Genomic DNA, 27,331 nt, shown 5'->3' with positions numbered 1-27,331 from the left:
AAGCACTGACATAACTCCACGGCTGCGCTCGGTGCGCTAAGGTTTGTCATCCCTCACGTAAACTCATAGTTTTTATTTGCACTGACAAGGAAAAAGAGAAAATTGGGGGGGGGATAAAAAAGGAAAAAAAAAACAACAACCTGGTGAGTTAATATTTGAAGCAATTCGTTTTATGCGCTTTGTGAGGAAGGCAGGGAAACGGAAATGTTCCAAACCAATCTGCAAAGTAAACAACCTTTTGCAATAAATGTTTGCCAAATGCTAACACAGGGCTCGGAGAAATATCAGGGCAAAAGTGCATCCATTAGCGGGAGTTTAGCGACTGCTTAAGGACAAGAAACATTCTAGAGCAGGTTTAAAGTCGAGGCTTTCTGCCTTGTAAACAAATTAGCTTATAGCAACAAATAAGATGACCCTTCTTAGCTAATATTATGAGTTCAGCTTGTTAAATATTTAACGTTTACCTTTCAATTTTCCAGTCTGGATTAAGCAGTTCTCTAAACAAGCGGTCTCCCAGCAGCAGATGGAGATGCACAGACCATTGCCCCGCTCTGGCTGAGCTCCCTAAGAAATAAAAAAAAAACCCCAACGTTAAGTCAAAGAGGAAGCAAATGGGAGCTTTCAGTAAAAGTCTCGAAGCTTTGGCTTTGAAACTGGCTGCTTGTACTCATTTTTATTTACGTTAATTTTATCTAGCTCTGCTTTACATTAAAATAGTGGTAGTCGATTCAACTTCAATCAAGTTGAACAGAAACAGGCTGGAATTGGCTGAGCAGTTCTGAAAACCTCCCTCGTGGCAAAGTATTTCTTTTCTTCCATATAACACAATCGCAGACCTGAGGTAAGATTTTTCAAAAAAAAAAAAAAAAAAAGACTTAAAAGAGGCCGTAAATCCTTACAATACAGTCCTGTTGAAGACAGCACGGGGAGTGGGGGAGGAAAAGAAAGTATCATAGGATTGCAACTTTTTTTCTAAAGTGGGAATGGGAAATATCTGTCAGATTTAGCCTGTCTTGAGCAAAGTTTAGTGGTGGTCTGGTTTTAAACAGGAGCGGGGCTGCTGTATACGTTGTACACAAGGAATTTAAGCTGTCTCGAATCCACAGTTGTGGGTGTAACGTTTCCACTTATCCAGCCTTTGCTTTCTTTGCTTTTAGAAGATAAACATTTCTTCATATGACCCTGTGTTTATCTATAGGTGGTTTCCTGATTGTCCTTAAAGCTGTTACACCAATTTTCTCTCTCATGCTTGAATAGCGTAAAAGCCTAACGAAGCACTAATTTTAGCAGCAGTTACATTTGCTCGTCAGCCTCGTGAAAGTTTAAACTCTGAGCTTCTCTAGCTAGCCAGAGCTGGACCGTACCTTAAATTAAACATGCTTCCAGTGAAGTATCACTTCCTTAATGGTACAATGCAAACTCTATCCAGCGCCCAGGCACACGGCGGCCAAACCCATTTGTAACACTGTTAATTAAATGCCCCATATTCTCTCAGTTGTCAGTACAAACACAGTGCTCCCATTGTGGATGCGGTAATTTCGCTCAGTGGCGCATTAGAGAGAGGTCTGGCTTGCGTGCTTTGGTAATAAATATGAAGGACGTTTGGAACTTGTTTTCTGTAATTTTTTTGTAAATTTTTAATCTTTGGAACAATGAGGTCTATTCTCCGAGCGTTATTTCCCACTGATGGTAACTGGGATGTTGTGCTGCAGCTTGGACGGGTTCCAGTTGTGTTACTACCAGCCCTGCCAGCTCTTGTAATTACACTGCAGCACTCACTCTCTTTGGCAACCTCCCTGCAGCCTCAGCTGCTGGAATCAAGGAACAGTATGAAAAAATCTCAGTTAAAAAAAAAAATAAATAAATTAAGAGCCAGCGAGTCACTAACTCATTGTTGCCTGACAATGTGAAGTGCAGCTATTCCAGAGACTCAGAAACCAGAAGGCAAATCAAAGATAATATATTTATTGATCTTTTAAAGCTCATTAATTACTTTTCAGACCCTCATGATTTTGGGAAATCCTGGATCACTGACTTTTTTCACATCACAATACTGTATCATTTATTTCTGTGTCACATATACAGCCATTATATGCAACTAAGCCATGTATCAACTTAAATACTGCAGGAAAATATGGTTTGAACCATCGCTTTGTTACTTTTAATCTTTTCTTTGGTCATATGCAAGCATGTGTAAATGTAATTATCACTCCAAAGCAATTAAGTAACATGAAAATAATTCGAATAAGATCCTTGTAACTTTTTCATCTCCCGTTGAATAACTAGAGTAACAAGGTAAGAGAATGTTGTTAATTACTGTAGCTTGTACCATCCCATAGACTTCCTCAAGAGTTTCCATTTAGAACTACCTGACTTTCTGATGTCCCACTCATATGATGCCCCCTGTGGCTTTTATCTTCTCCTTCTCTAAGATCAGCTGAGTACTCCATTCTCCGAGTTAGAAATGGAATTAGAAAATTACTTAGTAAATTGCATGTCATTGCACTAAATTAAAACAAAAATTTACCCTACATATATAATAAGATTTTCACACTCCATTGCTGTGTCTACAACAGAGCAATTCCCGCTTAGCCTAGTTTTGGGTGTAGTATTTCCCCTCCTCTGAAAACAGGACTTTCATATTTTCTCCCCAGGTTAAACTTTATGGGAGGAACAGCACGATGACATCCACCGCCAGGACCAGCTACACCTCGGCTCCTAACCAGAAACACAGGCGCAGCAACCGTCGCCCCAGGCAGCGCAGCAACACCGTGGACACAGATTCCCAGTCTCTGTCAACACTCGGGTATTTTAAAACGCTTCCATTAGAGATCTTTCAAATGGTACTGAATTATCTTTCAGGTGAGAATCCAATAACAAAGGCATTACTTCCAATATCTGAAAATTACCAGAAAAAGACACTATTGTTTAAAATGTTTTACTTTTTAGCTATTCGAAGTCATTCTGTATGACTTTATTCTCTGAATCTTCAGCTTTTATGTATGAAGAACCAAATGACCAAAATGTAAATGATAATTACAAACTATTTGAAGTGGGGTTTTTTGCATATTATGTGTGAAAAGTATTCCTTAGATCTATCCATTTCTAATTACTATGGTTTGTTGGCAAAGGAGATAAACAGTAATTAAATTTTGGTTTATTTGTAAATCTTATTTCTTGGCCTATTTTTGAAGTAAGATAGAGTTATTGACTAGTGATCAGCATTTTTCTTGCAGTAAAGATTTACAAGTCTATTGGGCTTTGCTTTTTCAGTGAAGGATATCAGCATGCTGAGCATGGTGTCAAAAACCATCAGCAACCGCCTTATTAATTACATCTCAACCCCGTCAGGAAACCGAAGGCTCTTATTGCAAGACTTTCACAACCTTGAGCTATCCGGCAAGAGAGAAGGATCCTATATTTTAGAGCACTACAAATCTCTAGGTGATCCTTTAATGCAGATGGTAACAATTAGAGGGGAACCGAACTCGGTTAAAAGGTTTCTTGTGTTATATGCATCGATTAGTAAAACGCCGAGGATACGGCCCAAATCATTCACTCAGCTCCCTCTGAAAGTGAAGTTCCTCCCAATACCATTAAGTGGCGGGGGGAAGTGGGAGGAATTACCTGAAATGATTCCAAAACCTCTTAGTTATGGAAAAAATAATGTATGTTTCTGCCTCCTCTGTGGTTTTTCTTTTTTTTTTTTTTCACGTGAAATGGCGAGCAGTGCTGGGGCAGAGGATCAGTTTTCAGCAGTAGGTGTTTCCAAATTTAGTGTGTTTGGACACCACCGCTGGAAACTGCAGCAGAGCCCACGGCTCCCAGGCCTCACGGTAGCTGCAGGAATCCAGCTGCTCGGGCTGCCTTTGTGGATCGCTCCAGAGCAGCTCGCATTCCTCCCTCTGGGAAATGCAACCTGATTCTGAAGCGACCAGCAACAGTTGCCCTCGGAAAGCCTGCCTGAGTCTCTGCTCGAGATGCGCTGCAGATCGCATTCCTCTGCTTAGAAAAGAACTATGCTCTTCACAAAAAATCTTACCCCCTTTGTCAGTGACTCGCATTCTCCTTGGCAGCTTTCTATCAGAGTTCCAAGACTGAAATGGGCACGAAGAACACGTTTTCCTCTCACTCTTAGCTTAAGGGCAACGTGACGATGTCTGCACTTCTGCTGTCACAGTGTACTGTGTGCTTTCGGGCTGAAAAGATTCCCTTGGTCTTTCTCTCAGCTGCTCAGACCTCTTTTGGCCTAGCGTAATAGAAATCTAGATCATAATACTGTGAGTTTGATGGTAATGAGGAGCACTGGGCATCCTCAAATTCAAAATTGTTTGCTTTTTACCTTTTCTGCTAATCATTAAACCACATTGATTCTAAGTCGTTCAGCCTCTCGCTCAGAAATGCCGCATGCTGCCTTGTGCGTCTGGAATGCTGAAAATTGTCTTCACCCACCCACTATCAGTGTTCTTCCATCAGAGAAGCAGAGAAATTAAATCCTAATTTGATCCACACCAATTTACTGTTACCTAGCTGATAAAAAAAGATTGTTTATTTGACAGAGAAATAAAATGCCCCCATAGTTAGATGCAGAATTATAAGTATGGTTTGAACTTAAGACATTAAATAAAGGCATACACAAGGTAAAGGAACACTGTTAAAATCTTTTAGACCAAAGACCTCCCATTGTAAGCAATCTGTAGGTTTTGAGGTATTATTTTAAAATAATCCTAGTGTTTTATTTTTAAAATGAAGCTCAAAACTCTACAATTCTTTTTTAAAAAAAATCAAAATTAGTTTGGGCTTTGTAGAAACCCCAATCAAAATGGCAATTTGTTATTTAAATGTAGGTGTGAACCCGTTGCTATAGTAGGCCTACTAGTAAAACCATGACCTATTCCAAATGTAAAGAACATTGGCAATATCTGTGTCATCGGTGGAAGCCTCAAGAGAACGTTTTTGTTAAGAGGTCAGTTGTAAAATCAATATTTACTTTATGGCAGGAAAGACTTGACTCAATGGGAAAGAAAAAAATCATTCCTGCTCAGAGAGCCTGCACAGGGTCTACATATTGCATAAATCTCACTTAAACTTGGGCTCTGCCTCCTCTCAAGTCCATGGTAAAATCTTCCAGTACTTGTCATGGGGTCAGAATTTCAGTCATTGTTTAAAATGGACTTGAGGTAGAAATGATCGTGGCACCATCCTGCCTCACAGGGCGGGTTTTGCTGCACAAAACCGGGAGCAGCATCTTTCGCTCAACGCTTTTTACTCAGCATAATTTTCCCCCGCGCCGATGGCTGTATCCTGACTTGCAGCTACAACCTCGTAACCGTCTCAGCTATCCTTCAGGGAGTTCTCTCCAAAGCCTAATCCAGTCAATAGAAAATTGACTTGACTGAGCTTTGGACCATGTCCTGGGCTGAGGAATAAATTATGTCTGTCATGTAGGAATGCTAACACACGGCTAAATGAGGAAAGAGCCTGTTTAGAACCACAGTAAATGCATAAAGTACTTTTCAACGTTGGAGAAGTTATGTGTTTTTTGGGAGACTGACAAAAATTCAGAAAAAAAGTTTCCTTTTCTTTTTTTTCCCCTCTCAGAAAAAAAAAAATCTGTGGATTTCTTGATTAATTAACAAACAAGATATGTATATATAGATTATTCTGGCAGAAGTTTTGGAAGAACAAGCTGTTAACCCATTTTCTATCAGCAGCGTGGAAAAAAATGCTGCTTAACAAATAGCTGTTCCACGCTATAATGAACTCCAGGCTTTGACATCCTAAACACATACCATTTCAGTCCTGTATAGGAAAATAATTTTACCTCCTAGCTATGTTTTACATTAACAGGGTTTAGAATATTTTCAGAGCATGTGGTTATCTTGAAAAAATTTTGGAAGCTCGGCTTTCCATGATGTAAGGGGAAAAAACAGTGTTCCCCATGGTGCTGTTAAAAGAGGGGCAACAAGTAACATTTATTTCCAATATTTTTAACGGCTGTAATCCTCAAACCAATACAGTCATGTTAACAGGGCTCCAACTGCGATTAACAGGGGACTTTAAAATGACACAATAAACAAGTTAGGGCGCAGGAAGCTTATATACGCCCTGACATCGTTTCTTTACTAAAAGATGGCCCCGCCACAAAAGCGCACACCCCTTCTCCAAAGCACAGATTACTATTTGTGCTGCTTTTTTTTTTTTTTTTTTTGCCTTCCAGAAGCAGCTTTTTCACGCTAGCATGCGCACACATGTGATGTGAGCGCTTAAGCCTATTCAGTAATGTAGAGCTATAAAGATGATGAGGGCCCTGGAGCATCTCTCTTATGAGGAAAGGCTGAGGGACTTGGGTCTTTTTAGTCTGGAGAAGAGAAGACCGAGGGGGGATCTGATCAACGCCTATAAATACTTAAAGGGTGGGTGTCAGGAGGATGGGGCCAGTCTCCTTTCAGTGGCGCCCAGTGACAGAACAAGAGGGAACGGGCACAAACTTGAACATAAGAAGTTCCATCTAAACGTGAGGAGGAACTTCTTTCCTTTGAGGGTGGCAGAGCCCTGGAAGAGGCTGCCCAGAGAGGTGGTGGAGTCTCCTTCTCTGGAGACATTCAAACCCCACCTGGACACGTTCCTGTGCAACCTGCTCTGGGTGGACCTGCTTCGGCAGAGGGGTTGGACTAGATGATCTCCAGAGGTCCCTTCCAACCCCATGTCATTCTGTGACACTGTTTTTGTTTTCTTCACAGGATTGTTGCTTAAAAGATGCACACTGCTATTGCCCACAAAAGACAGGCTAAAGTATATACACAAGATTCTCTCTGAAGTAAGTTTACGTTCCTTTCACTACTGTTTGAAATTGTCCCTGAAATACCATTTCTACAAGGCAGTTGTTAGTTGAATTATGCCCTTTGCTGGCGTTTATTGCTACTGTGTAATGAATTTATTGATTTGAAATCAGTCTCTTTTTAATAATAGTAGAAAAGCCTTAGCCAGCATATTGAAGATAAGGCTGTTCTGCTGAGATTTCATACTCCAATATCAATGGTTTTCGACTTTTCTAGCAGGCCACAAAGTGAAGAAATTTTGCAGCGGAAGAGCACAGCTCTCACAGAGAGAGAAATTTTACTCTCCTGAAAGCAGGGTTGCTCCTCTTTCCTTAATTTTGCACACCCATTGGACCACAGTTTTGAACGTAATGCTAAGCCATAACATGGTACTGTAACTTCTTTCCTTGTACAATAATGGAAGGGAATCCTTCTGAATCTCTAGACAGCATTGATGTACACAAGCAGTACAGAGAATTTTCAATCGCAGGAATTAGCTTACGGTCAGTTAAGATAAATTACTGGTGTTTTGCACTTACAGGTTCCCTGTTTTAAGCTTAACGGTTGTGCAAGTCCTTTGCATTGTTTAGGATTACAGTGCTATGGGGTATTTTTACAGGTACAGTATCTTATGGAGAGAAGGCAAGTATCACAAATATAAAAGAAAATTAAGGTAGTTTTCTAAGTTAGTCTGTGTTTTTGCAAGATATTTAGAAGTGTAAGATGGTTTTGAGCCTTGGGATGTAGGGGGGAAGGTATTTATTCACACAGTTCTCCAAATTTCCTTTCTGGTTGTTAAAGTTCCTGAGACTCTTGAGAATTCCTTGGTCTGGATTTCACTACCAGCCAGTCTGGATTTTGATTAGCGATTTATTATCTAAGAAGACATGGGAGAAGGGGAGCATTGTATTTCACACCTTCAAATTCACAAATCAACAGCAGAGACAGTTTAGTTTAAAAGTAAATGGCTATACACATCATATACCAGAATATTTTTGTTAGCTTGTGGTAGCCGAAAATTGATTTAAAGAAAAAATAAATCAGTGTCAAATGAATTAGCTCAGCAATCCACGGCTTATTTACTGTGATGACCGTTGTGATTGCAAATATGCAGTAAAATGCTAAGGGTAGGACCTTTTTAACACTACTTGAGGTGTTTGATTGTGAAGTGTTAGAATTGCCATGATGGAGGCTTTACTGGAGAGTAACTTTGTTTAAAAAGATACAGAAACAGGTTCTCTCTTAGAAGAATAGGCATTTTGAGCACATTTTAAATGCATTTAAGTCTTAGAAACCTGTGCATACAGGCGCTGTATAGGCATTAAAGTATTTGGTAATACAAAAAAACCACTGTGATTGCCTTTCTGTGGTTAGAGTTAGGGATAGTTATTTGTACTGGGACATTTGTCTTTGTAGCAAATACCTTTGTGCACTTTTCCACGTAAGGTTCAAAAATAAGCTCTTGGCCCTGAACGTGAAAGGCCATTAGCAGCTTCTGGTTCTGGGCTGCGTTAATGTTCGGTACAGCCTCTGCCATAATGCACCACGCTCCAGGTACAACACCTTCCCTCGCTGTTCCTCTGGTAAAATTGCAGGACAGATCATATTATCTAAATGGCATTGTGATCTAAATCAATGGCTCAATCTATTCATTTTTATCTCCTCTCTTTTGTAACCATCAGATCCTAACAGCGGGCTGGGATGAACTGGAGTGTCACCGGGTTTTTAACTTCCTCTGTGAGCTGAGCAATTTACCCCGTAAAGTACAGACTGTTGTCAGCAGCAAACCGGGTAATCATCAGAGCAGACTAAAGTCCGCCAAAAATCAAAATGTTCTCTCATAGAGAATTCAGAAAATGGCTCTTGATTACTGCAAACAAAATGTGTCCAGAATTGAGAATGTTTTAGCTCAGTTAAGCCTTGTAGCACCGATGCTTTCCTGGCTCTCACATATGTTATTTTAGCTCGAATATTATGCAGAAAGTGGGCATTCTAAAGCAAATACTTGGCCTTTATATAGATAGATACAGATATTTTTCTTCACTGAAAGCAAAGCAAAGTGCTTTTGTCTTTGGCATGTACCCTGTAGTGAAGAGAGTTGCCTTGAGAGGCATTTAGGCTTCTCTGAATCATTCCACTATCAAACCAAAGCAGAAGTTCTGTATATACGTAAACAGTAACATGGACTTGAATCTTTCCTACTGTGCATCAATTCCAGTGAAATCGATGGGAAAGGAACCAACATAGAAATCAAGTGACGCAGTAAAAAAGTTAGGTTTAATATTTCTGAAACACAACGCTGACGTGGCACCAAACTGGGTATTTCTGTGGCATGCTTTATAGACAGCCGTATACACGCTTCCTCCTATTTCCACTCACTGATGCCATCAGAGAGAAAAGATCAGAGTAACCAAAAACCAGAGCTGAGAGCCTTGAAGACACGCAGGACCTGCTGCAGAGAGGTACCACAGGGTGCATCGATAGATTCGATGGCCTGAAAAGAGCCAAACTCAGGAATTAACAGCTGAGAATTTAATTAAATCCCCCTAGATGTTCTTGGGCAGCTTTAAGAAAACCCTTATTTCTCTTCCTATAAAAAAATATGTGATCATCTTTGAGACTTATTGCGTGAGGCTTAACAGATTTATAATATCTACATTCTTTTACCCCAGGGAGTGCCCGAAAGCTAGAGCTGCGGATCAGGTTATACTGTCGTAGCGTCTTGTTGAACCACTGGATTCATCGAAGTGATTCTGCCTTTTGGTTGACTCGTATTTTAAAGCCGTGGCCCATGGTCAATCAAGCTCGCCTGCTATATATCATCTTTGGGCCAGTGTCCTCTCTTGATGGCGAGTAGTCGGGGGAGGGCGGGGGGGGGGGTTAATTTTCAAAGTTTGATCCCTGAGAATTAGATTTCTGTGCAGGATGCAGCATTTCTGGAAACCAAGCTTTATGCAAATAAATTGTAGTTGTATTGCCTAGGAAAAGTTGTTCTGCTTAACCAGACCTCACTAACATATATAAAATACAGAAATGATATATATGCATGTGTGTGTATATATATATATATATATATATATATATAAAAGTTACAATTCAGGTGAAGAAATTGCATCTCTGTTCCTCTATTCTTCCCTGCTTTGAGTAGAGTTAGCTTGAATGTATTTCAAAGAAGCATCTATTTCCCTGAAGAAAAGTACTTTCTCAATGAATTATCAGACCCAGGTTTCTTTAAATCACCCTTTGATTCCTGCTGCAACTACCACTGTCCCTACAAAAGTGACAGATGGAAAAAAATCTCACAAAGACCGAGTTGTGTTACCTGGATCCCCTTCCCCTGACTCTGCTCTAAGGCCCAGTTTATCACCTTCCTTGTTTTAAACAAGCAAACAAACAAACAAAAAAAAAAAAGATGACTTTGTCACTTACTAGCAGTTGTGATTAATATATTGCTCAGGACATGTGGTTTGGCAGAAAATGATAGAAGCACCAACAGATGAGACCAGTCTGAAAGGTCTGGCAGATGCAATTAAGCTGCTGTATGATACAGAAGCTAGAGAATGGACAGCAGATGATGTTATCAGTCTTGTGGATGAGCTGTCAGGTGTGTTTTTGCCTTTATCATTAATCCATAGGATTATATGCTCACGTCCTCCAAATCTGGCAATGAGTGTGTTTCAGACACACAGATGCCTTGGGAAACTGTAATATTCCTCCCAGTAGCTGTGGCGTAACTGGAAAAGTCATTACGCTCAGGAGCCAGGCAGCGGCTGGGAGTGGGAGAAACCAGCCCAAATTCAGGCTGCCTTTCCCCGGTGTGAAATACTTTAAGAATCCATGCAGAGCTTTCAAATTCAAGTCTTGTCTAGCCATTATTGTCCAGGCCGTGTAAGCTGAAAACATAACGTTTGTTCAAGCCAAAATTCTACTGAACAACGTTAACGGCTACACTGAAAGTTAGTTTTGGGTGAGATCTTATCACAGAAGCTCTCGGGAAGAGCTCTAACTATTGCTGGTAGGAATTGCTTATACGACTTCATTGCTGCAATTGTATTCCAGAGGGTATTCCCTCACCAACTCTGGTTGGTACCAAAGCCAACAAGTCGTAAATTCACATCTTCCAGACTAGTTTTTGTGTCACTCGTTTCTTTCAGTTCAAAGACCAATAAAATTCTCTCTCTTTTATTACAAAGTTGTTCCCCGGGAGTGGCTCATGGAGAACAACGCTCGGCTTCTCATCCTGAGCGGGAACAGCATTTGCTTCACTTTCATGGCCAGCAAAGCTGTGAATGGGAGGACCCTTGACTTAGCCAGGCTCATGGTCTTCCTGGCCCTGGTGAGTACGAGCCAACAGAGCAGGCTCCGGCTTTTTGAGCCTTTACCCCCAGATTTGCTTTCTCAGACTTCAAAGCTGTTTCCCCACCTACTCCTACGAACCGGGAGTAAGTCCAGCGAGGGGCTCAGTGCTCTGCCGCCCTCCGTTCCCTGTCCAAGCACATCTCCAAAGGTTGAGAACTTCCTCCATTAGCGTGCAAACAATAAAAACAGCCTCTGTGTCCCCTTATAGCAACTCCTCATTTTCCAGACCGTGGCTGCAAAAATGACCCAGCCACTCATTACAATCGATAGTTAATTCTAAGATTTAATCTTGCCTTTTATAGCATCGTACTCATCATAGAAAGTGTGTTTCTACTCTTCCCTGTGTGTGTGCCAGGTCTGTGAGAAGGACCTGTACTGCATGGACTGGGCAGTAAAGATGATGCAGAAGGTCTGCAAAGTTTTCAGCACTCCAGCAGAGAGGAACAACTTTCTGCAGTGCGTGGAGAACGTCTTTGCTCACATGATCATGGACATGCTGCAGGCTGTGCTCTCCGGTAAGGCTGGCACCGAGCGAGACCTCACAAGCGACACAGTTAAGGTGGCATCACAGCCTGTCCTCCCGCGCCAGGCAGAGCAATACCGCAGCGCCTGAGGTTTTCTGATAACATCAACCAATCCATCAAGTGCCGTAAATGGGAGAGACATTTATTTTAACTGATCTCTTGTGTCTAAGAGATTGCCAGAGCCTTGGATGGGGACACCAACAGATGTTTAAAACCCACCCCAGGAGCGCGTGGGGCCTGAGGTCCTCCAGGGCTGTGTCTGAGCGCGGGCCCTGGGCTGCTGTCAGCCCCTGCAGCCCAACGAGCTGCGGTCCCTCCCTGTCCACAGCTTGTCAGCCTCGATAAAACCCCCAGGCTGATGACGATGGCAAGCTGTAAAGCCGAACGGCCTGCTCAGTTAGCACAGCTTCGTGTCTTAGTGCACAATTGTTCTTGTCTGTCTCTGGACAAGCTGGTGAAGGAACTTTGGAGAGAGTCTCCCGTGTTATTTCCCAGCTGTCCCGCCATCAGGTGCGGCAGCTGAGGCCTCATAAATCTAAGCAGAGGCTGCTGATTCAGCCTCTGCTGAAAGCACTGAATGAGGAAGATTTATCTTCAAAGAAGTCATTTAGTTTCACTAATCGTTTAAAAAATGGTTTTCTTTGCCCTGGTAGGGGATCGCGATGAAGAGGACAGCAGCTTTTTGAATTTGTTTCACCTTGTAAACGCACAAGCGAACTTCCACAAGGAGATCCTCTACCTGACCATGAGAGGCAACGGCAACACCGCTTGATGCTCTGAATTTTACAGACTCTTGCTCTACTCCTGCTGGATTTTTCTGGGTTTTTTTGTTTTGTTTTGTTTTTTTTCCCCCAAACATTTGCAAAGCAGTATCCAACTATTTCTTGAATTTCCATTCTGGTAAGAGCTGGAACGGGAGGAGCGGGTGACACACACGTCAGCTGAAGGGGCTCAGGGAGCATTGGGGACCTCAGGGTTTGCAGGGGGAGTTCTGCACGCTTCGCTCCTCCGGGGCCGCGCTCAGACACAGGGAGGAAACGGGCCGGGGGCCTCTGGTTTGGGAACATAAACCGCATTCTTTTCCCACTGTGTATGTTTGCACACACAATAAAAATGACATGGTTTTCATATTTGATGTGCTACACAAATGGGAGAATGTTATCTTAGTTCAGAACTGAAAACATTTTGATCTTTTAATTTTGTTTTCTCTTGGGAACGGGAGGAGAAAGAGGCAGACATAATTAGAGCAGCACAGCTCCATTTTTCCAGTTTGCCGGGGTCTCCCTCACTAACTCTGACACTCTCCGTAGATTGTATGTTCAGTTTTAGCACAAAGAGGTGATTCCTGAAAGCAATTTAACTGCTTTGATCAAGCAGAGCAATTTTTTCCCCTCTCAAAGCTACAGGTGCCTTTTAACCATCAAGCAGAAGAAACTTCAGATCCCTCTCCCTGCCTGGTGTAAGAACTGAATGTTAAAGTGCATTTACCTTTGTAGGACTTCGCTAAGTTGAAGACACATGTTAAACGCTAAGATCACTGTTTCATTAAGGTATATAAATGTTTGCTGCTTATTAGAGGTTTTGATTTTCTGCTCTATTGCCTTCAAACCAAAAACATGTAACGCATAATAAAAAGCACTTACTTTACTGTGCGCTGGTTAGAAAATGGCGTTTGCTTCACGTTATTAAACGGCCGCCTTCTCCCCCCGAACCACTTTCCAAAGGCTTTAGTGTTCCTTCAGGACCAGATTTCAGCTGCAGGGCCCCGGGTTTGGCTTTGAAAGCCCGACTTCAGCTGCTGGAAAGGGCTAAATGGAGCCGATTTATCTCAGCTGCCCCCACTTGATGTCATCAGTAACGAGCTGACAGCTGCTTGGTCACGGTTTCCTTGGAAGTTTGCACCCTAAAGATTCTTGGGACATTTATTGAATATACACTTACGGACAGGATTTGACTACTTTCGGGGATATAGACTTGCTGAGGCTCTTTGCAGCGTGCCGGTAGATGGCAGAGGTGAAAACTTCCCCGAGAGGAGTATCCGCTCCCAATTCCTTCTAACAGCCCTTTTTTCTCCCTGTTTGAAGGTTATATTTAAGAACACGCTGCAATACGACAGCTGTGCTGCAACTACCTATTATTTCAAAGGAAGCAGAACACCAGGCTCTGCCTGAAATGTCGTAGTGAACTGAAACCCTCCGAACCGAGCACTAACAAACTCAAAACATGAAGAGAAAGCAGCCAGGGAAACGCTGGGGCGGAATCCCACAGCCCAGGTCGTGAGCTGGAATCGCTGCCAGGAAATAACCTCCGGGGACGGAATCCAGGAGGAGGGAGCGGAGCCTGGACCCACCGCCTCTCCTGGAGAACCCTGGGGCGTGGGGCCGCTTCCCCCGCTGCGACGCCCTCGGCGCCGGGGTGGGGGGCTCTGCCGCAGCCCCTCGCGTCTCCCGGCACCCAGCGGCGGTAAATCACAGCCCAGCACAAGGGGGGCCATTGTGCCCCCGCAGCGACACAGGAAAAGTCACTTCTTAGATTCACCGGCGGCCAGCGACAGCCATGAAACGTCAGCTCTGCCAGCACGAGCGGGTCCTCCAACGATGCCAGTGTTACGCGGCTGCCAAGCGTGAAATATTGATGACGTTATTAATTATTATCAACTGCTCTTTTTCTTTTTTTTTTTTTTCCCCTTCCACACACAATGGCTCGGCAAGCGTTTGGCCTCCGTTGTTGCGGCGTTGGTCCGTACGCCAGTGTTTCCACCAGGCAAGGACCTTCCTCCCCAGAGGATCAAAGCTCCGACTCACCAAAGCGGAACTTCCCCAACCAGTTTTGTTCGAACTGGAAAAATGACACCGGCCTTTGCCGGTATCGCCCTCGGACCGGCTCTCCCAATTAAACACCCCTGGGCTAACGACATCCAGGTGGGTGCCCGCGGGCAGCACCGTGTGCCCGCCGAGCCGGGACAGTAAGACTTGGGAAAATGGTGGGTTTTTTTCTTTTTCTACCAAATTTTAACCGTTGCTGTGGGGAGTCGATAAAACCCTCCTGGGACGAGAAGCAAACGAGGAAGATGAGATCGGGTGCCCTCAGTCCCAGCGTGGAGCTGGCTGATTCGGGGCATGGAGGAAGGGGTTGGCGTGCAGGGCTGGGGGGGTTGTGGCCCCGCGGGGGGAGAGGAGCGTTCGGAGTAAGAGAAAATGGTTGTTCCTGGTTTCACACTCAGCTGAGTTTCCATTCCACGCATTCCTCGTTACTCACTCTCTTAATCAGCGCAGATGTTGACATCAGATACAGACTCACCAAGCAGAGGTTATTGAGAACATGACTTATGCTCGCAGAAATTCCTCCCAGAATATTTCAAGCTCCTGATTTCCCACTATATTTGGCGGTGGTGGAGCGAGGAGAAGCTTTTCGGCATCTCCAGGGCTCGGTGAGGAGGGGCCGCCCGGGCCGAGGGCTGGTGCGACTGGGAACACCAGCGATGGGGAGCAAAGTCACCAACCTTGTGTTTCTCCCAGGAGTTTTACTGACAGAAAATTGCAACGTCAAGTATCCAGCTGGCAGCACTGACCGCATCCCGCGTTCCCAGACTCGGAAATCCCTTTTTTTTCTGGAAACACCGTTTTCTGAAAGTCTTACCAGCCCATTCCCGCCTGCCCTGGCCATGCCCGCACGGCCCCGACCCTCCCAGGGTCCTGTTCTCTCCCAGCCACTCGTGTGATGGTACCGCGGGTAACTCATGGGGCACCAGTTTTTTCCCATTTCAGGTGTTTATTGCTTTTTAAAAAAATAATATTCCTGGGAGAGACCTGGCACATGAAAATTTTGTCTTCGAGGAGGGTGAAACCTTCAGTCTGAATCCAGCATCACGTGTGGCTGGGAGCGGGGCTTCATAAAAGGACAGGAAAAAATCCCTCTGATGCCCCAAATCCCTTCCCAGACCTCTCCGAGCTGGGGGAGAAATTAAGCTCTGAAATGTTCTTTCCATCCCACTGAAATTTCCATCATATTAAAAATGTTTGGGTTTTTTTTTTTTTTTTTTTTTCCCCTATGCTGGGATGAACTGAGACTTCCCGGAGCTTCCCTGGACACGAGGGAACCTGTGTGAGAGAGAGCCACGGCGTGGTCCCCACGGCGCCTGGAGCGGGGACACCTCCGCAGCAGCTGCTGCTCACCCTGGGGGACACCAAGGTGTCTCATCCTGGTTTGCTGGTACCTCGTCCTTCTCGGGGCTCGTGGGGTGTCCTGCCAGGGCTGGAGCCCCTCTGCTGTGAGGACAGGCTGAGAGAGTTGGGGGGGTTCAGCCTGGAGAAGAGAAGGCTCCGGGGAGACCTTAGAGCCCCTTCCAGTCCCTCAAGGGGCTCCAGGAAAGCTGGGGAGGGACTCTGGATGAGGGAGGGGAGCCCTAGGAGGAGGGGGAAGGGTTTGACACTGAAAGAGGGGAGATTGAGATGAGATTTAGGAAGAAATTTTTCACTCTGAGGGTGGTGAGAGCCTGGCCCAGGTTGCCCAGAGAAGCTGTGGCTGCCCCATCCCTGGAGGGGTTCAAGGCCAGGTTGGAGGGGGCTTGGAGCGACCTGGTGTGGTGGGAGGTGTCCCTGCCCAGGGCAGGGGGTGGCACTGGGGGGGCTTTAAGGTCCTTTCCAACCCAAACCATTCCATGGTTCCACGATCTCTCCACAGAAGCGGGGTTTGCTCCCGGAGCCGTGTGTGCCCCGGCCTCGCGGTCGACGTGTTTTAGCAGAGTCACCACCAGCTCGCTCTCCTGTGTCATTCCTCTCTTTATTTCACTTCCTTCAGCATTTTTCGTTAAAAATATAAGTGCTTTTTCTAAAATTAAACCCGACCGACCTCGGAAGCGCTCGTCCCAAGGGGCTACACCAGGCGGTGGGGGCAGGACCCTTCGCAACCCCCCCCCGGGGATGCTGCATGTGTCACCAGGAGCGACCCAGGTCTCGGTAGTGGGGTGTCACCTCTCCCCTGACACCCCATCTCCCTCCTGAGCCCCCCCCCTCGCTGCCGGTGCCCCCCCAGCGCAGCTCCTCGCTCCGCAGAGGGTTAACGCTTTTCCAGAAGGCTCCGAGGGAGAGGGACCAGTCTGTGGAAGAGAAAGGAGATGCTCGTCTCAGCTGGGCCACAGCGTTGAGGGGGGACCCCGAGGTGGTGAGGGGTGGGACCGGCAGCAGCCCCCCCCCCTTCACCCAGCACCCCCCCCTCCCCTTTTTCCTCCTTTAAAATGATGCAACCCCCATCCCTTCTTGCTTCTCCCTTAAGCTGTTGTATTTCTCTCCCTCCTGGGAACAAAAGCCGCCGTGCTCTCAAAGGCTGAGAGAGCGGCTTTTCCCAAGGGGAAGGGGCTGGCAAACCCCACGGGGAGACCCCGGCGGCCGCACAACGGCCGGCAAACGTTCCAGGGGGGGGCCCCATTTATAACCCAAACCCCCCGGTGCCCTCCTTCCAGCCCCGAGCAGGAAACAGCCGCGCTGGCGCTGGTGCCTCGGTCGGGCGGAGGGAGCAGCGGCCAAAGACAACAGCATCGAAAACAGAATTATTCCTTTCCCTCCCCCCCCCCCCCTTCCCAGAAATTAAATCCTGGGGGGGACGAAGAGCAGGCGGCTCACCTGGAGGATGCTCCGATGGCAGGGCTGAGGCTCAGCCCCATCTTCCTCCCCTGCCTGGCTCTAGAGCATGTAGATGATGTAGGAGAGGATCACCAGGCCGATGATGGCAAAAAACATCAGGATGAAAATATCCAGCATGGCGAGCGTGGGAAAGGGGGGACGCTGGGCAGAGAGCGGCCGCTGGGCTCGCCGGGGGCCCCCCACCCCCACCGTGTCCTTCCCCTCCCCGGCGGCTCCGCTCAGGATGGAGAGATGATGCCGGAGCTGATGGAGCCGCTTTCCAGCCGGCGGGTGGAAAATGAAGGGATAAGCCCAGGCGGGCAGATGGGATTTCAGCCCCCACCGCCGCCGAAAAGCCGCTTTGCCCCTGCTTCTTCCTGCCCAAACCGCTGCCCAGCTTTATGGGGGGGCTGACGGTGATGCGACACCTCCCTCCCCCCAGTTTACAGCTGGGAAAAGGCCCACCTTTGGGAAAGAAAGAAGCAAAAAATGAGCTTTGGCCACCACAAAGGCTCAGTCAGGACCGCCCTGAACTCTCACCTTCGGGAGCCCGGTCCTCCCCGGGTACCGCAGTGTCCTCCGCTGTCCCTGTCACCCCCCCTGCTTCAGGGGGGTTTAGAGCAATAAGGGTTAAAGTCAGCAGCAACAGCCCCACGCACCCTTTTTATTCTGATTTTTTTTTTTTTTTTTTTTTAGGTTAGCGCTGGAGAGGAAAATAGCATCCTTTTCCACACACCTTCAAGGTATTTTCCCCCCCCCACACACTGCTAAACGCTGTCAGTGCTGAGAAACCCCACCTTGAGGGGCTGCAGCGGCTGCCGCCAGCTGGTTCCTGAGCCCACGGCAAAGCTGAGCGTCCCCCCGGGTGGGTCTGGGAGCAGCCACCGGCACCCGAACCCCAGCAGATCCCAGAGCCACGTTGCAACTTGGCGTTTGGCCTCCGAGAGCGAGACCTGGTGGCCGCGGCACCCGGTGGCCACGGCACATGGGCCGGACACGCTGCAGCGGGCTCCGAAGGCTTCGAACTTGCCTTAAAGCCAAGCCAAGAGCAAGGGACGAGCCGAGAAGCCACATCCCAGCGTCACCAGTGTCTCCCACTCCCAGGGGAGCCAGGCAGAGACGAGGACGCCTGCTCCAACAGCCCCCCCAAAGCCCCCAGACCCCCAAACCGAGTTCCAAGGGAGGGGGAAAACGGCCAGAAAAGCCACCGCAATCAAACCCAGCACAATCGGCAGGTAAAAATTATACTTTTATTTTTAATTCGAGTAAACCGGGGAAGAGAATCGGTCGGTTTGTTCCATTCGATGGTTCGGTTAAAAAGGCCAAATAACATTGGGTTTTTTTGGGTTTTTTTTGTTTTTTTTTTTAATTGGTGGGTGCTCAACCCGACGGGAAGGAGTACACGAGGACAAACCCCAATCAAGCGACGGATCCGGAAGAAAACACGTTCTAAAGCTCAGCACAACCGGGGAAGCTGGGATGGACGAGGTTCTATTTCACACGTGATGAGAAGCAATTTAGCTTTTAATTTTTCTTTCTTTTTTTTTTTCTTCTTTTTTTTTTTTTTTTTTTACTATTTTATTTATTTATTTATTTTAAATACAGGTTTAGGTGCTTTTCAGCTATGAAAAAAGGCAAAAAAGTGCATAAGTCGAGAGAAAAGGCAGAAATCAAGCAGTAAGAGGTTTGTTTCCCACGGCGGGGGAGGGCGAGGGGGGGTTGGTGGGGGGAGGGGAGAATTAGGACAATGGTTTCCAGGTAGCATTAAAAAAAGGTCCGTATACCAAAACGTAACTGCCTGTGTTATTTGGTCCATTAAAAAACGGTTTATTCACATTGATACTCCCCCCCCCTCCATTCCCAGACAAGAAGGTGATTAAGAAGAGGATTAGCAGACGGGCGCAGACACCCCCCCCTGCCCAGCTGCCCCCCCTCCCCTGCTCTTGTGCTCGCTTGTTTTAGCACCAACCGGGATTCCCATCCCGTAAAGCCCATCCCGACTGCTCCTGGGCCCCCGTTTCCCCCCCGAGGTGATGATGGGGCCAGAATCCCCATCACTCTCCCCCCTCCATCCCCTTCCAGGAGCAGAACGCTCCCCTCTCCCCAGCTCACATCCTCCCGGGGGGGCTCTCTGTCTTGCCAGGACCCCCCTCTCCACCAGAAAAGCGTTTGCTCCAGTGGTCCCCAATTTTGGCCACCCCAACACCGGCACCGGCCACCAACCAGCCCTGCAGCCCCGTGTACTTTGAGAAAAGGGGACTGCGAGGGACCCTCTCCCCCTCTGCGAGACCGTCCCCAAGGACGTGTCTCCCAGGAGAGCCAAGGAATGTCTCAACTCAGCCGCTTTGGTCCCTAGATTCCCTCTTTTCCCTTGGGAATGGCAATGGCAGCAGCTTCCCCTTGGGAGCATCCCGGCCCCGTGGTGCGGGAGCAGCCCGGCGCGGGGATGGTCCCCTCCGGCTGCCCGGGGTCTGTGATCCGGGCTGAGCCGGGGCTGTGACCAGGCATGGGGACAGTGGGAATGCCGGAGACACCACCACCGCCCGATGTTCTGCTCCTCGGAGCATCCCGTTCCTGCCCTCCCTGCACGGACTTCCAGTTAGACCTGCCCCCGTCCAGCTCCGGGACCTTCCAAACCCCAGATGGAAGGGGACAGGATGCGCTTTGAGATTTTTGGTCCATGACGTGACCTCAGGTCAGTGGTGGCCCCAAAAGCCACCGCCGCTGGGGACCAGCGAGACGCGCAGGGTGGCTCAGGGTGCCAAACCCCGGGCTCTGCCACCAGAGACCGAGCTGCCGGAGGGGACAGTCACCCAGGACGGTCCCCAGCGCGGTGGCAAGAGGGGGAGGATCCTTCACACGTGGCTCAGAACAGGCACGGGGCTGGGGGCTGACCCTGCCAGCCCCCCCGGACCATCTACCCAGGAGGTGGAGGGCTCCGGAGGGTCCCAAAAGCCCCGCAAGCAGCAAGAGAAAAAGCAGGAAGATTCTGTGTGAACCTGGGGAGCGACCACTGCTGAGGGAAAGAGGTTGCCCCGGCACGGGGGGGGCGCTCAGGGGACCCCCAGACCCTGGCCCAGAGACAAAAAGCTGGAGCTGGTGGGGGGACGTGAGGTCTCGGTGTCGCAGTGCTCCCCCCCAGCATGGAGGAGGGGGGAGCCCGGGCCACCTCCAGCCCTGGAGCAGGAGCAGCAGCCTCTGGGCAAAGCCTTTACCGGGGCAGCAGAGCCCCGGGGGGGGACGGGGGGGACATGGAACGAGGCAGCCAGAGCCCGAGGCAGAAGCAGCAAGAGCCGCTTCCAGGTCTGTCCAGAGCAGCCGCTCTGAATCCCGAGGAGAAAGAAAGATCTGAAGATTTTAACTTGTGAACGTTTTCCTGTTTCGAGGACCGACGGGAGCAAAGACCGAACGGGAACACGGCACCGAGGAGCCGGGAGAAGCAACGGGATGAGCCAGAGCGGCACAGGGTGGGGGCTGCCAGCCCATCCCTCCCGTCGGCCCCGGGGACGAGCATCCCTCACCCTCAGCGCTGCCCTTTCCCCATCCCCGTCGGAGCCGGAGGGGGGAATTTGGTCCCAACAGATTGGTCCCTTTGCCGGGGTCCCGGCGACTCCAGCTGCTTCCCCCAGCCTGGGAACACCCGGGAAGGCTGGAGAGGAGGGAGAGCGAAGGAGAAGGAAAGCCGCAGCGCTTTGGTTTCTCGAGGACCCCCTCCCCCCCCGTATCCCTCACAGACAGACCCTCGGTCCCGACGGAGCTAGAACGATACTAAATTGGCAGGAGAAACCGGAGGCGGCTGCGGAGACACGGAGTGACCGAGATGTCAGGATGTGGCTCCGGCGGAGCACACGGGATAAGGGATGCCGGGGCAGAGAGAGAGACACGCACGCACACACACATACACACACACACACACACGGAAGGGGGGGCCGGCACGGGCCGGGGGCTATCATCCAGGCACCCCCTCCCCTCCGGCGGCTCAGATGGCCTCCACGTAGTTGGCGGGGAGCATGCCCGTTTCGCCCGTGCGCTCCACCGTGCCGTACATCCACCCGTCGTCGATCTGCTGCACGTTGATGATGGTGTCGCCGTCCTGGAAGGAGACCTCGTCTTCGTCGGCCGCGTTGTAATCGTAGACAGCGCGGAAACGCTTCTGCGGGGGGGGGGAGAAAGAGGGGTCACGGACCCTCCCCAAGACGGGCAGAGCTGCCATCCTGGGATGGGGGAGGAAACCGGGGCAAGGAGCCCCACCGAGACCCACGCAAGGGCTGTACCGAATCCAGGAGGTTTTGACCCAATGGAGGGATGCTGGTGCCAGCGGTTAATTGTGGTGAGCAGAACCTGGGCACCCAGCGTTACACCCCCTTCAAAACTGCTCTTCCCCTCCACAGGGGTGGGGAGTTAAGTGGGGCAAACCCTGGAGGGGTGGCAACCGGGGGGCTGGAGTTGGGGTGGGCACCGTGAACCCCCGGGCTGTACTCACCCCCCCTCCAGAAGGAGCGTTGCGCTGCGTAGAGGCTGGTGCCGCGGGCTCCTTGTAGCCGTAGGACTGAGACGATGGCTGCTGCTGGTAGACTGCAGGGGGGGGGGGGAAACATGGGTCCGTCAGTTGCAGCTGGGACTTGGGGGGCACACAAAGCCCCTCGCCAAGAGCCGGCTGCTGCCCCAGGGCACAGGCCCCAGCTCACCTGGGTTGCTGGGCTGGATGCGATGGGACGGCTGCTGCTGCTGCTCCCCGGCTCTCCGGTAATTGGTGCTCTCCTGGGAGTTCCTGCGCTCCAGCTCAGCCCCCTCGCCGGGGCTCGGGCCCATCCTGCTCCTCTCGAACTCTTCGTGGTATTTTATCTACACCCCCGGGAGAGGAAGGAGAGGTGAGAGCCGGGACCACTCTGCGGCGCCGGCCACCAGCCCGCACCCCAGCGATGGCCACAGCTCCTGCAGCCCCTCCAACACCAGCAACGTCCTGCCCCTCGCCCCAGCTCATTTCTTTCTGCCACCAAGGACTCAGCACCAGCCCCCCCAGCGGTCCCAGGGGGGTTTTCCCCCCCCGGTCCCAGGGACATTTGCTCAGTGGCATGGAAAAGAGGAGGTTTGAGTTTTTCCTACGGGTGGGAAATGCAATTTTCTCAGGCGTGGGTGAGATTCAAGACCAAGCCCCCAAGCCCCGGGGCTGCAGGAGCAAAAAAAAAAGCACCTTTAGGAAGTGTGTGTCCCCCCCCCGGCACACACCGAGTTTTCTGTGCAGCTCCCCCGCCCACGGCCGGGTACAGAGGCTGCCGTGGAGGAGCATCTCCCCCCACATCTCTCTTTAACCCAAGGGGGTTAAACCTGGGGGGGTTTCTTTGAAGGAGACTCAAAGCAGATACCACCAAACACACCGGCTGCATCGGACTGAGCCTTTCCCCCCCCCCTCCCCTCCCCGCCCCCGCAGCGGGCAGGAGGGAAGGGTTAACCCAACCGCCGGGACGTGGGTGTAAAAATTAATAGCCACTTGTGTTAATGAATGCACTGCCATCGGAAAGCACCTGGAGCCCATTTATCTGCTGGTTAAACAGTTATTTAGCTGAAGGGCACGGCAGCCGCTCCCTGCGGGGGCACAGCCCCCCCCCCCCCTCTCCCGGGAAGGAGAACACCCCCGGGGTGGGGGGGGAGCCCGAGCGGGGTCCCTGCTCCCCAGGACATCGTTCCCCGGCGCTCAGAGGCTCAGCCTTCGCACAGCTCCATCCCCAGGAGGGTCACCCCCCACGGGCAGGATCATATCGGCCCCCTCCGACAGGGTGGTTTGGGGCACCCCTGTGCTGCAGGGGGGTGGGCAGCCCCCCCCCCCCCGTGAGCAAAGCCCTGCCTGCAGAGCCGGGCTTTCCGTGGGGACTGGGTTTGTTCCTGTGTCTGGATGAACTGGGTCAGCACAACCCCAGGCTGGCAGCCAGATGCCCAGGGGGACGCTGCCGAAAAGGGCTGTGGTGGCCAAGAGAGGGGTGAAGGAGGCCGAGCAGAAGGACACGGGCTGCTCTCATCTCTCTGCCGCGTTATTTAATGCCCCCAAAACCTCCACAGATCGTCCCTCTCCCCCCCCCCCCCCCCAAAAAAAAAAAAAAAAAAAGAAAAAGAGTGGTGCTTTCTATAACTAAGACCATGGCAGGGAAGCTGGGCTCATCTCCTGCCAGCTCAGACCCCACGGAGAAACCATCCCTAGGGAAAAATCCTCCATCCAGGTCCGTTTCCCAAGTGGGAAGAGCCTTCCCCAGCCCTTGGCGTGGGGTTTGGTGGGCAGATAACCCACAGCCCTCCCCCCCCCGGGAGAGGAGAGAGCGGGACTTGCCGGAGAACGGCACAACGGGATGGGAAGAAGAGGCAATAAACCTCCTCCCGCCCTGCCGGGCATTCTGGTGGTTGTGTGTCATCGAGCTTCGGGCACAGGCACCCTCCTCCCTTCTCCCCGCACCCCTGCAAGCCCAGACCCTCCACCCCGGGACACCCCGGGGGGGGGGGGGGGAGCAAACAGCAGCCTCCCCCCCCTCCCCAGGGGTTTTGTCCCCAAAACGGGGACGCTTAATGGTGGGAAAGCGAGCAGCGCGGGGCACGGCAGAGCTCAGAGCTGGGAGAAGGTCACGGAAACCGCGGCGGAGTGGACGCCCAAGAGTTTTCCGACGCAAAGCTGTGCTCCAGGGGCGGGTTCCGCGGTCAGGGAGAAACCAGCCTTCCCAGCCCTGCCTTTGATAAGGAACAGCGTGACTTTCACCAGCGGCGAAAGGTTAATTAACTCCCCGCGTTCCGCTGAAGGCAGGCGCTGCTGCGGGGTCGAGTTTGGGGGACAGAGATAACCCCCCTTCCCTCCCACCCCCCTCCATCCCCCCCCCCCGCCGCAGCCAGCACCGCAGCAGGACGTGCGAGCCTGCATCCTCCTGCATCCTCCTCCTTCACCATGGTAACACACAGACCGCCACGTCCCCCACGTCCCCACCAGCACCTGGACCCGCACCACGGATGGAGGCTGCTGGGCGAAGCACAAGCTGCCAGCCCGCCTGCCACCCACCTCGGGCACGGTTCTCACAGAATTTTCCCAAAGGGAGGAGCTGGGTCTCTCGGAGACACGAGGACAGGGCTCCCCTTCCAGAAAGTCAGGGGAGGACAGGGATGCCGCCCCGCGGAGCCCCCAGGAACCCCTCCATCCAGGCAGGAGGGAAGCTGTGCATGGCCAAGGGACCTCGAGGAGCTCCCCCCCCCCCAAGGCTGGCCACCAGGAGATGAGGGCTGTAGGTAGGAAAAGGGGATGACGTTGCCTGTCCCCACCCTCGGGGCTGGTGACAGCGGGTGGTGGGACCCTGGGGACCGCGGGAAGCCTGGGCACAAACCAACAGCAGCAGCAAAATCAAATGGTCCCGTCAGCCCGGGGGGGCTGGAAAGGGCTTTGCCAGAGCAAAGAGGGGGTCAAGGCAAGCAGAGCCTGGCAGAGGACAGTCACGGTGCAAAGGGACGGGAGGAAGAGGTTGTGCCTTTGGCCGGGGTTTCCACACACAAACAGGAGCCAGAGAGAGCACAAGAGGGACTGGGGAGGCGGGGGGGGGGGGGGGGGCTGTCCCCAACGAGCCTGGACCCCCCCAGTGCTGCCCACGCTGTGGGTTACGGTGACAACCAGGGGCGGATGACACTGTCCCGTGTCCACATCTGTCCCTGGTCCACATCTGCCTCCACCAAATGCCCCCCTCTGCTGCCCCCCTCCCTGCTCCTCACAGCCCACGTGGACTCGAGCACCTCGGGAGAAGCGAAGGACTGGGATATCCCTCTGGATGCGGCACGGAGGAGCCAGGAGAGGGCCAGGAGGGTCACCAGATGCCTGGGCAAAGGGGCTGGAGAATTAAGGCCGCCCGGCTTTCATGATGCTGCTCCGTGCAAGCCCCCCCGGCCTCCTCCTCCTCCTCCGGCGGGAGGAAGGTCACGGCAATATCACACGCAGAGAAATTAGAAGCCACTCACGTTGCTGATCTGATCCTGAGTCTTTTTGATTCTCTGCAGCTCCGGGGTGTCAGCCACCACGCTGAAGCCTTTCCCCTTGTTCTTCTCGAACTCCTCCTTGTAGCGAATCTGGGAGCAAAGGAGAGAAAACAGGTTTAAACACGGCGGGGGGGGGGGGGGGGAAACAAGGAAAACCAGATTTAAACACGGGGCAAAGCTGGCGTGCCCAGCAGCTGGGTTCAGCAACAGACCCCCATCGTGACCCCCGCGCTTCATGAGACGCAGCAGCTTCCTATCAGGGTCCCTGCCTTGCCCAGGAGATACCCCCCCCCCCCAGCGCATCCAGTAACAGCGAAACGGGGCATTGCCAAGAGCCGGAACACACAAACAGCTTCCCATGCATCTGCTGGTCTTGGTTCTCTTCCAGCAGGGGCTAGGGGTGACTCGGATTTACTTTGAATTTCCTGTGGGCGACCAGCGGACCCAGGTCACGGACCACGGGGCAGCAGACCCACGGCAAGCCGCCTGCCCGAGAGCCCCGAGGGTTTTATGAGCTACACCCCCACGGGAGCGATTCCACGCCAGGGGACGTTTAGCCACCTCTGGGAAGGAATACACCCAGATCATAACGAAACCGGAGCGGGGAGGGCGGAGGCTGGCGAAAGACAAGCATCCTTATTTCTGTTCGCCAGAGACTGACATCAGCATCCCTTCCCATCACACCCAGGAGCGGAAAAGTCACGGTTTTCTTTCCTTTTTCCCTTTCTTTTTTAAAAACATAGCTCTACACAGCTTTAAGGCTGGAGCAGCTCTCCCAGGAGGGAGCGAACACAGCCCCAGCCCCGATGCGCTCCCCAGCCCGGGGGGGGCTGCAGGTCCCCGGTCCCAGCTGGCCCCGCTGCTCCCCCCCACGTCACCCTGAAGCAGAAGCCGCTTCTGCAGAGGCTGGAGCCCAAGGGCTGACTCGGTGGCCCCAGGGGGGAAGGGAGCAGGGCCCAGCTGCCTGGCCCTCCCCGGCACAGCGCCTCGGCTGACGTTGAGATCCCAGCGGCCAGAAAGTCACCCCGTTTTCACAACGCGGGGTGGGGGGGTGGGGGAGCAGATGTGCAAAGAGACGCCCTGACCTCCTCCATCCTCTCCGCAAGCGTCTGCCCCCGCACCGACGGCTGTCAGGAGCTGCCTCTGCCCATCTGGGGAGGAAAAAGCCTCGGGGGCTCTCGTTGCAGCCTAAAAACGCGCAGCCGAAGCTGCCCTTCCCAGGGATTCACCTCCCCGGAGCTCACCTTGTGCGCTGCGGACAGTGGGATGTCGTCACCACAACGAGAAGGTCACCACCGGCTCCCACGCGAGAGGATCAGTCCTCGGGGACCCCTGCGCAACCGGCACGGACGGACACGGCAGCCTGGCTCCGGGTGTGCCATGGGGGGATGTGTGAGCCATGGGGGGACGGTGCTCGCCCCCCAAGGTTGCTGGGAGGCTCTGGGCAGGGGGGGCAGAGCTGATAGATGGGATACTGAGAAATATTTCTTCGCTGAAAGGGTTGTCAAGCCTTGGAAGAGGCTGCCCAGGGAAGTGGAGTCACCACCCCTGGAGGGATTTAAAAGCCAGGCAGACGTGGTGCTGAGGGACACGATTTAGTGGGGGTTTGGGCAGTGCTGGGTTGGCAGTTGGACCCCATGATCTGAAAGGTCCCTTCCAACCTCAACGATTCTAGGAGGAGCGGAGCAGGAGCCGCCGTGGATGGGGCAGGGCGGGAGCGCAGCCGATGCACCGGTTGAGCCGGTGGGAACAGCTCACCCCGAGCACCGGGACCCGTAGCCCTTCCCGTCCCGCAGCCGGACAGACAGACGGATGGACGGAGGGGAAGCCGGGCTGGCCCCGCAAAGAGGATGCTCGTGGATGGGCGCCGGGCTCACGTGCAGTGCCAAGAAAAAGCTCGGAGGCAGAGAACAGGCAGCGCGGCGGGGGGAGGCGGGATAAAGCTGATTTCTCCCCGAAACACACGCTCCTACGGAGACGCTCCTTCAGCCCATGCGTATTCGCCTCCCAT

General features: G+C 51.3%; 2 protein-coding genes across 3 annotated transcripts in view; one reads left to right on the top strand and one right to left on the bottom strand.

Moving 5' to 3' along the window:
* Window positions 1-2,681: 2,681 nt before the first annotated feature.
* Window positions 2,682-12,476, top strand: FBXO47 (F-box protein 47). Its single transcript, XM_074163078.1, has 10 exons — window positions 2,682-2,862; window positions 3,274-3,444; window positions 6,744-6,820; window positions 7,363-7,440; window positions 8,504-8,612; window positions 9,494-9,670; window positions 10,279-10,425; window positions 11,015-11,157; window positions 11,536-11,695; window positions 12,358-12,476. The coding sequence occupies exons 1-10, from the start codon at window positions 2,682-2,684 to the stop codon at window positions 12,474-12,476; spliced, it is 1,362 nt and encodes a 453-aa protein (XP_074019179.1).
* Window positions 12,477-18,561: 6,085 nt separating this feature from the next.
* The window catches only part of LASP1 (LIM and SH3 protein 1), a 34,302-nt gene continuing 25,532 nt past the window's right edge, over window positions 18,562-27,331 (bottom strand). The window contains exons 4-7 of one of the 2 annotated variants that reach the window (XM_074162828.1): window positions 25,303-25,410; window positions 22,014-22,170; window positions 21,809-21,900; window positions 18,562-21,478 (exon numbers count right to left, since the gene is read on the bottom strand). In XM_074162828.1, the coding sequence (XP_074018929.1) occupies window positions 21,305-21,478; window positions 21,809-21,900; window positions 22,014-22,170; window positions 25,303-25,410 (531 nt within the window). In that variant the 3' untranslated portion in view covers window positions 18,562-21,304. The remainder of the gene's footprint in view (window positions 21,479-21,808; window positions 21,901-22,013; window positions 22,171-25,302; window positions 25,411-27,331) is intronic. The other variant, XM_074162829.1, reaches the window with a different exon arrangement.

The sequence above is a fragment of the Numenius arquata genome, chromosome 23 (assembly GCF_964106895.1).
Source record: "Numenius arquata chromosome 23, bNumArq3.hap1.1, whole genome shotgun sequence".
NCBI lineage: Eukaryota > Metazoa > Chordata > Aves > Charadriiformes > Scolopacidae > Numenius > Numenius arquata.
The sequence above is the reverse complement of the archived record's forward strand: the minus strand, read 5'-3'. Positions and strand labels throughout refer to the sequence as shown.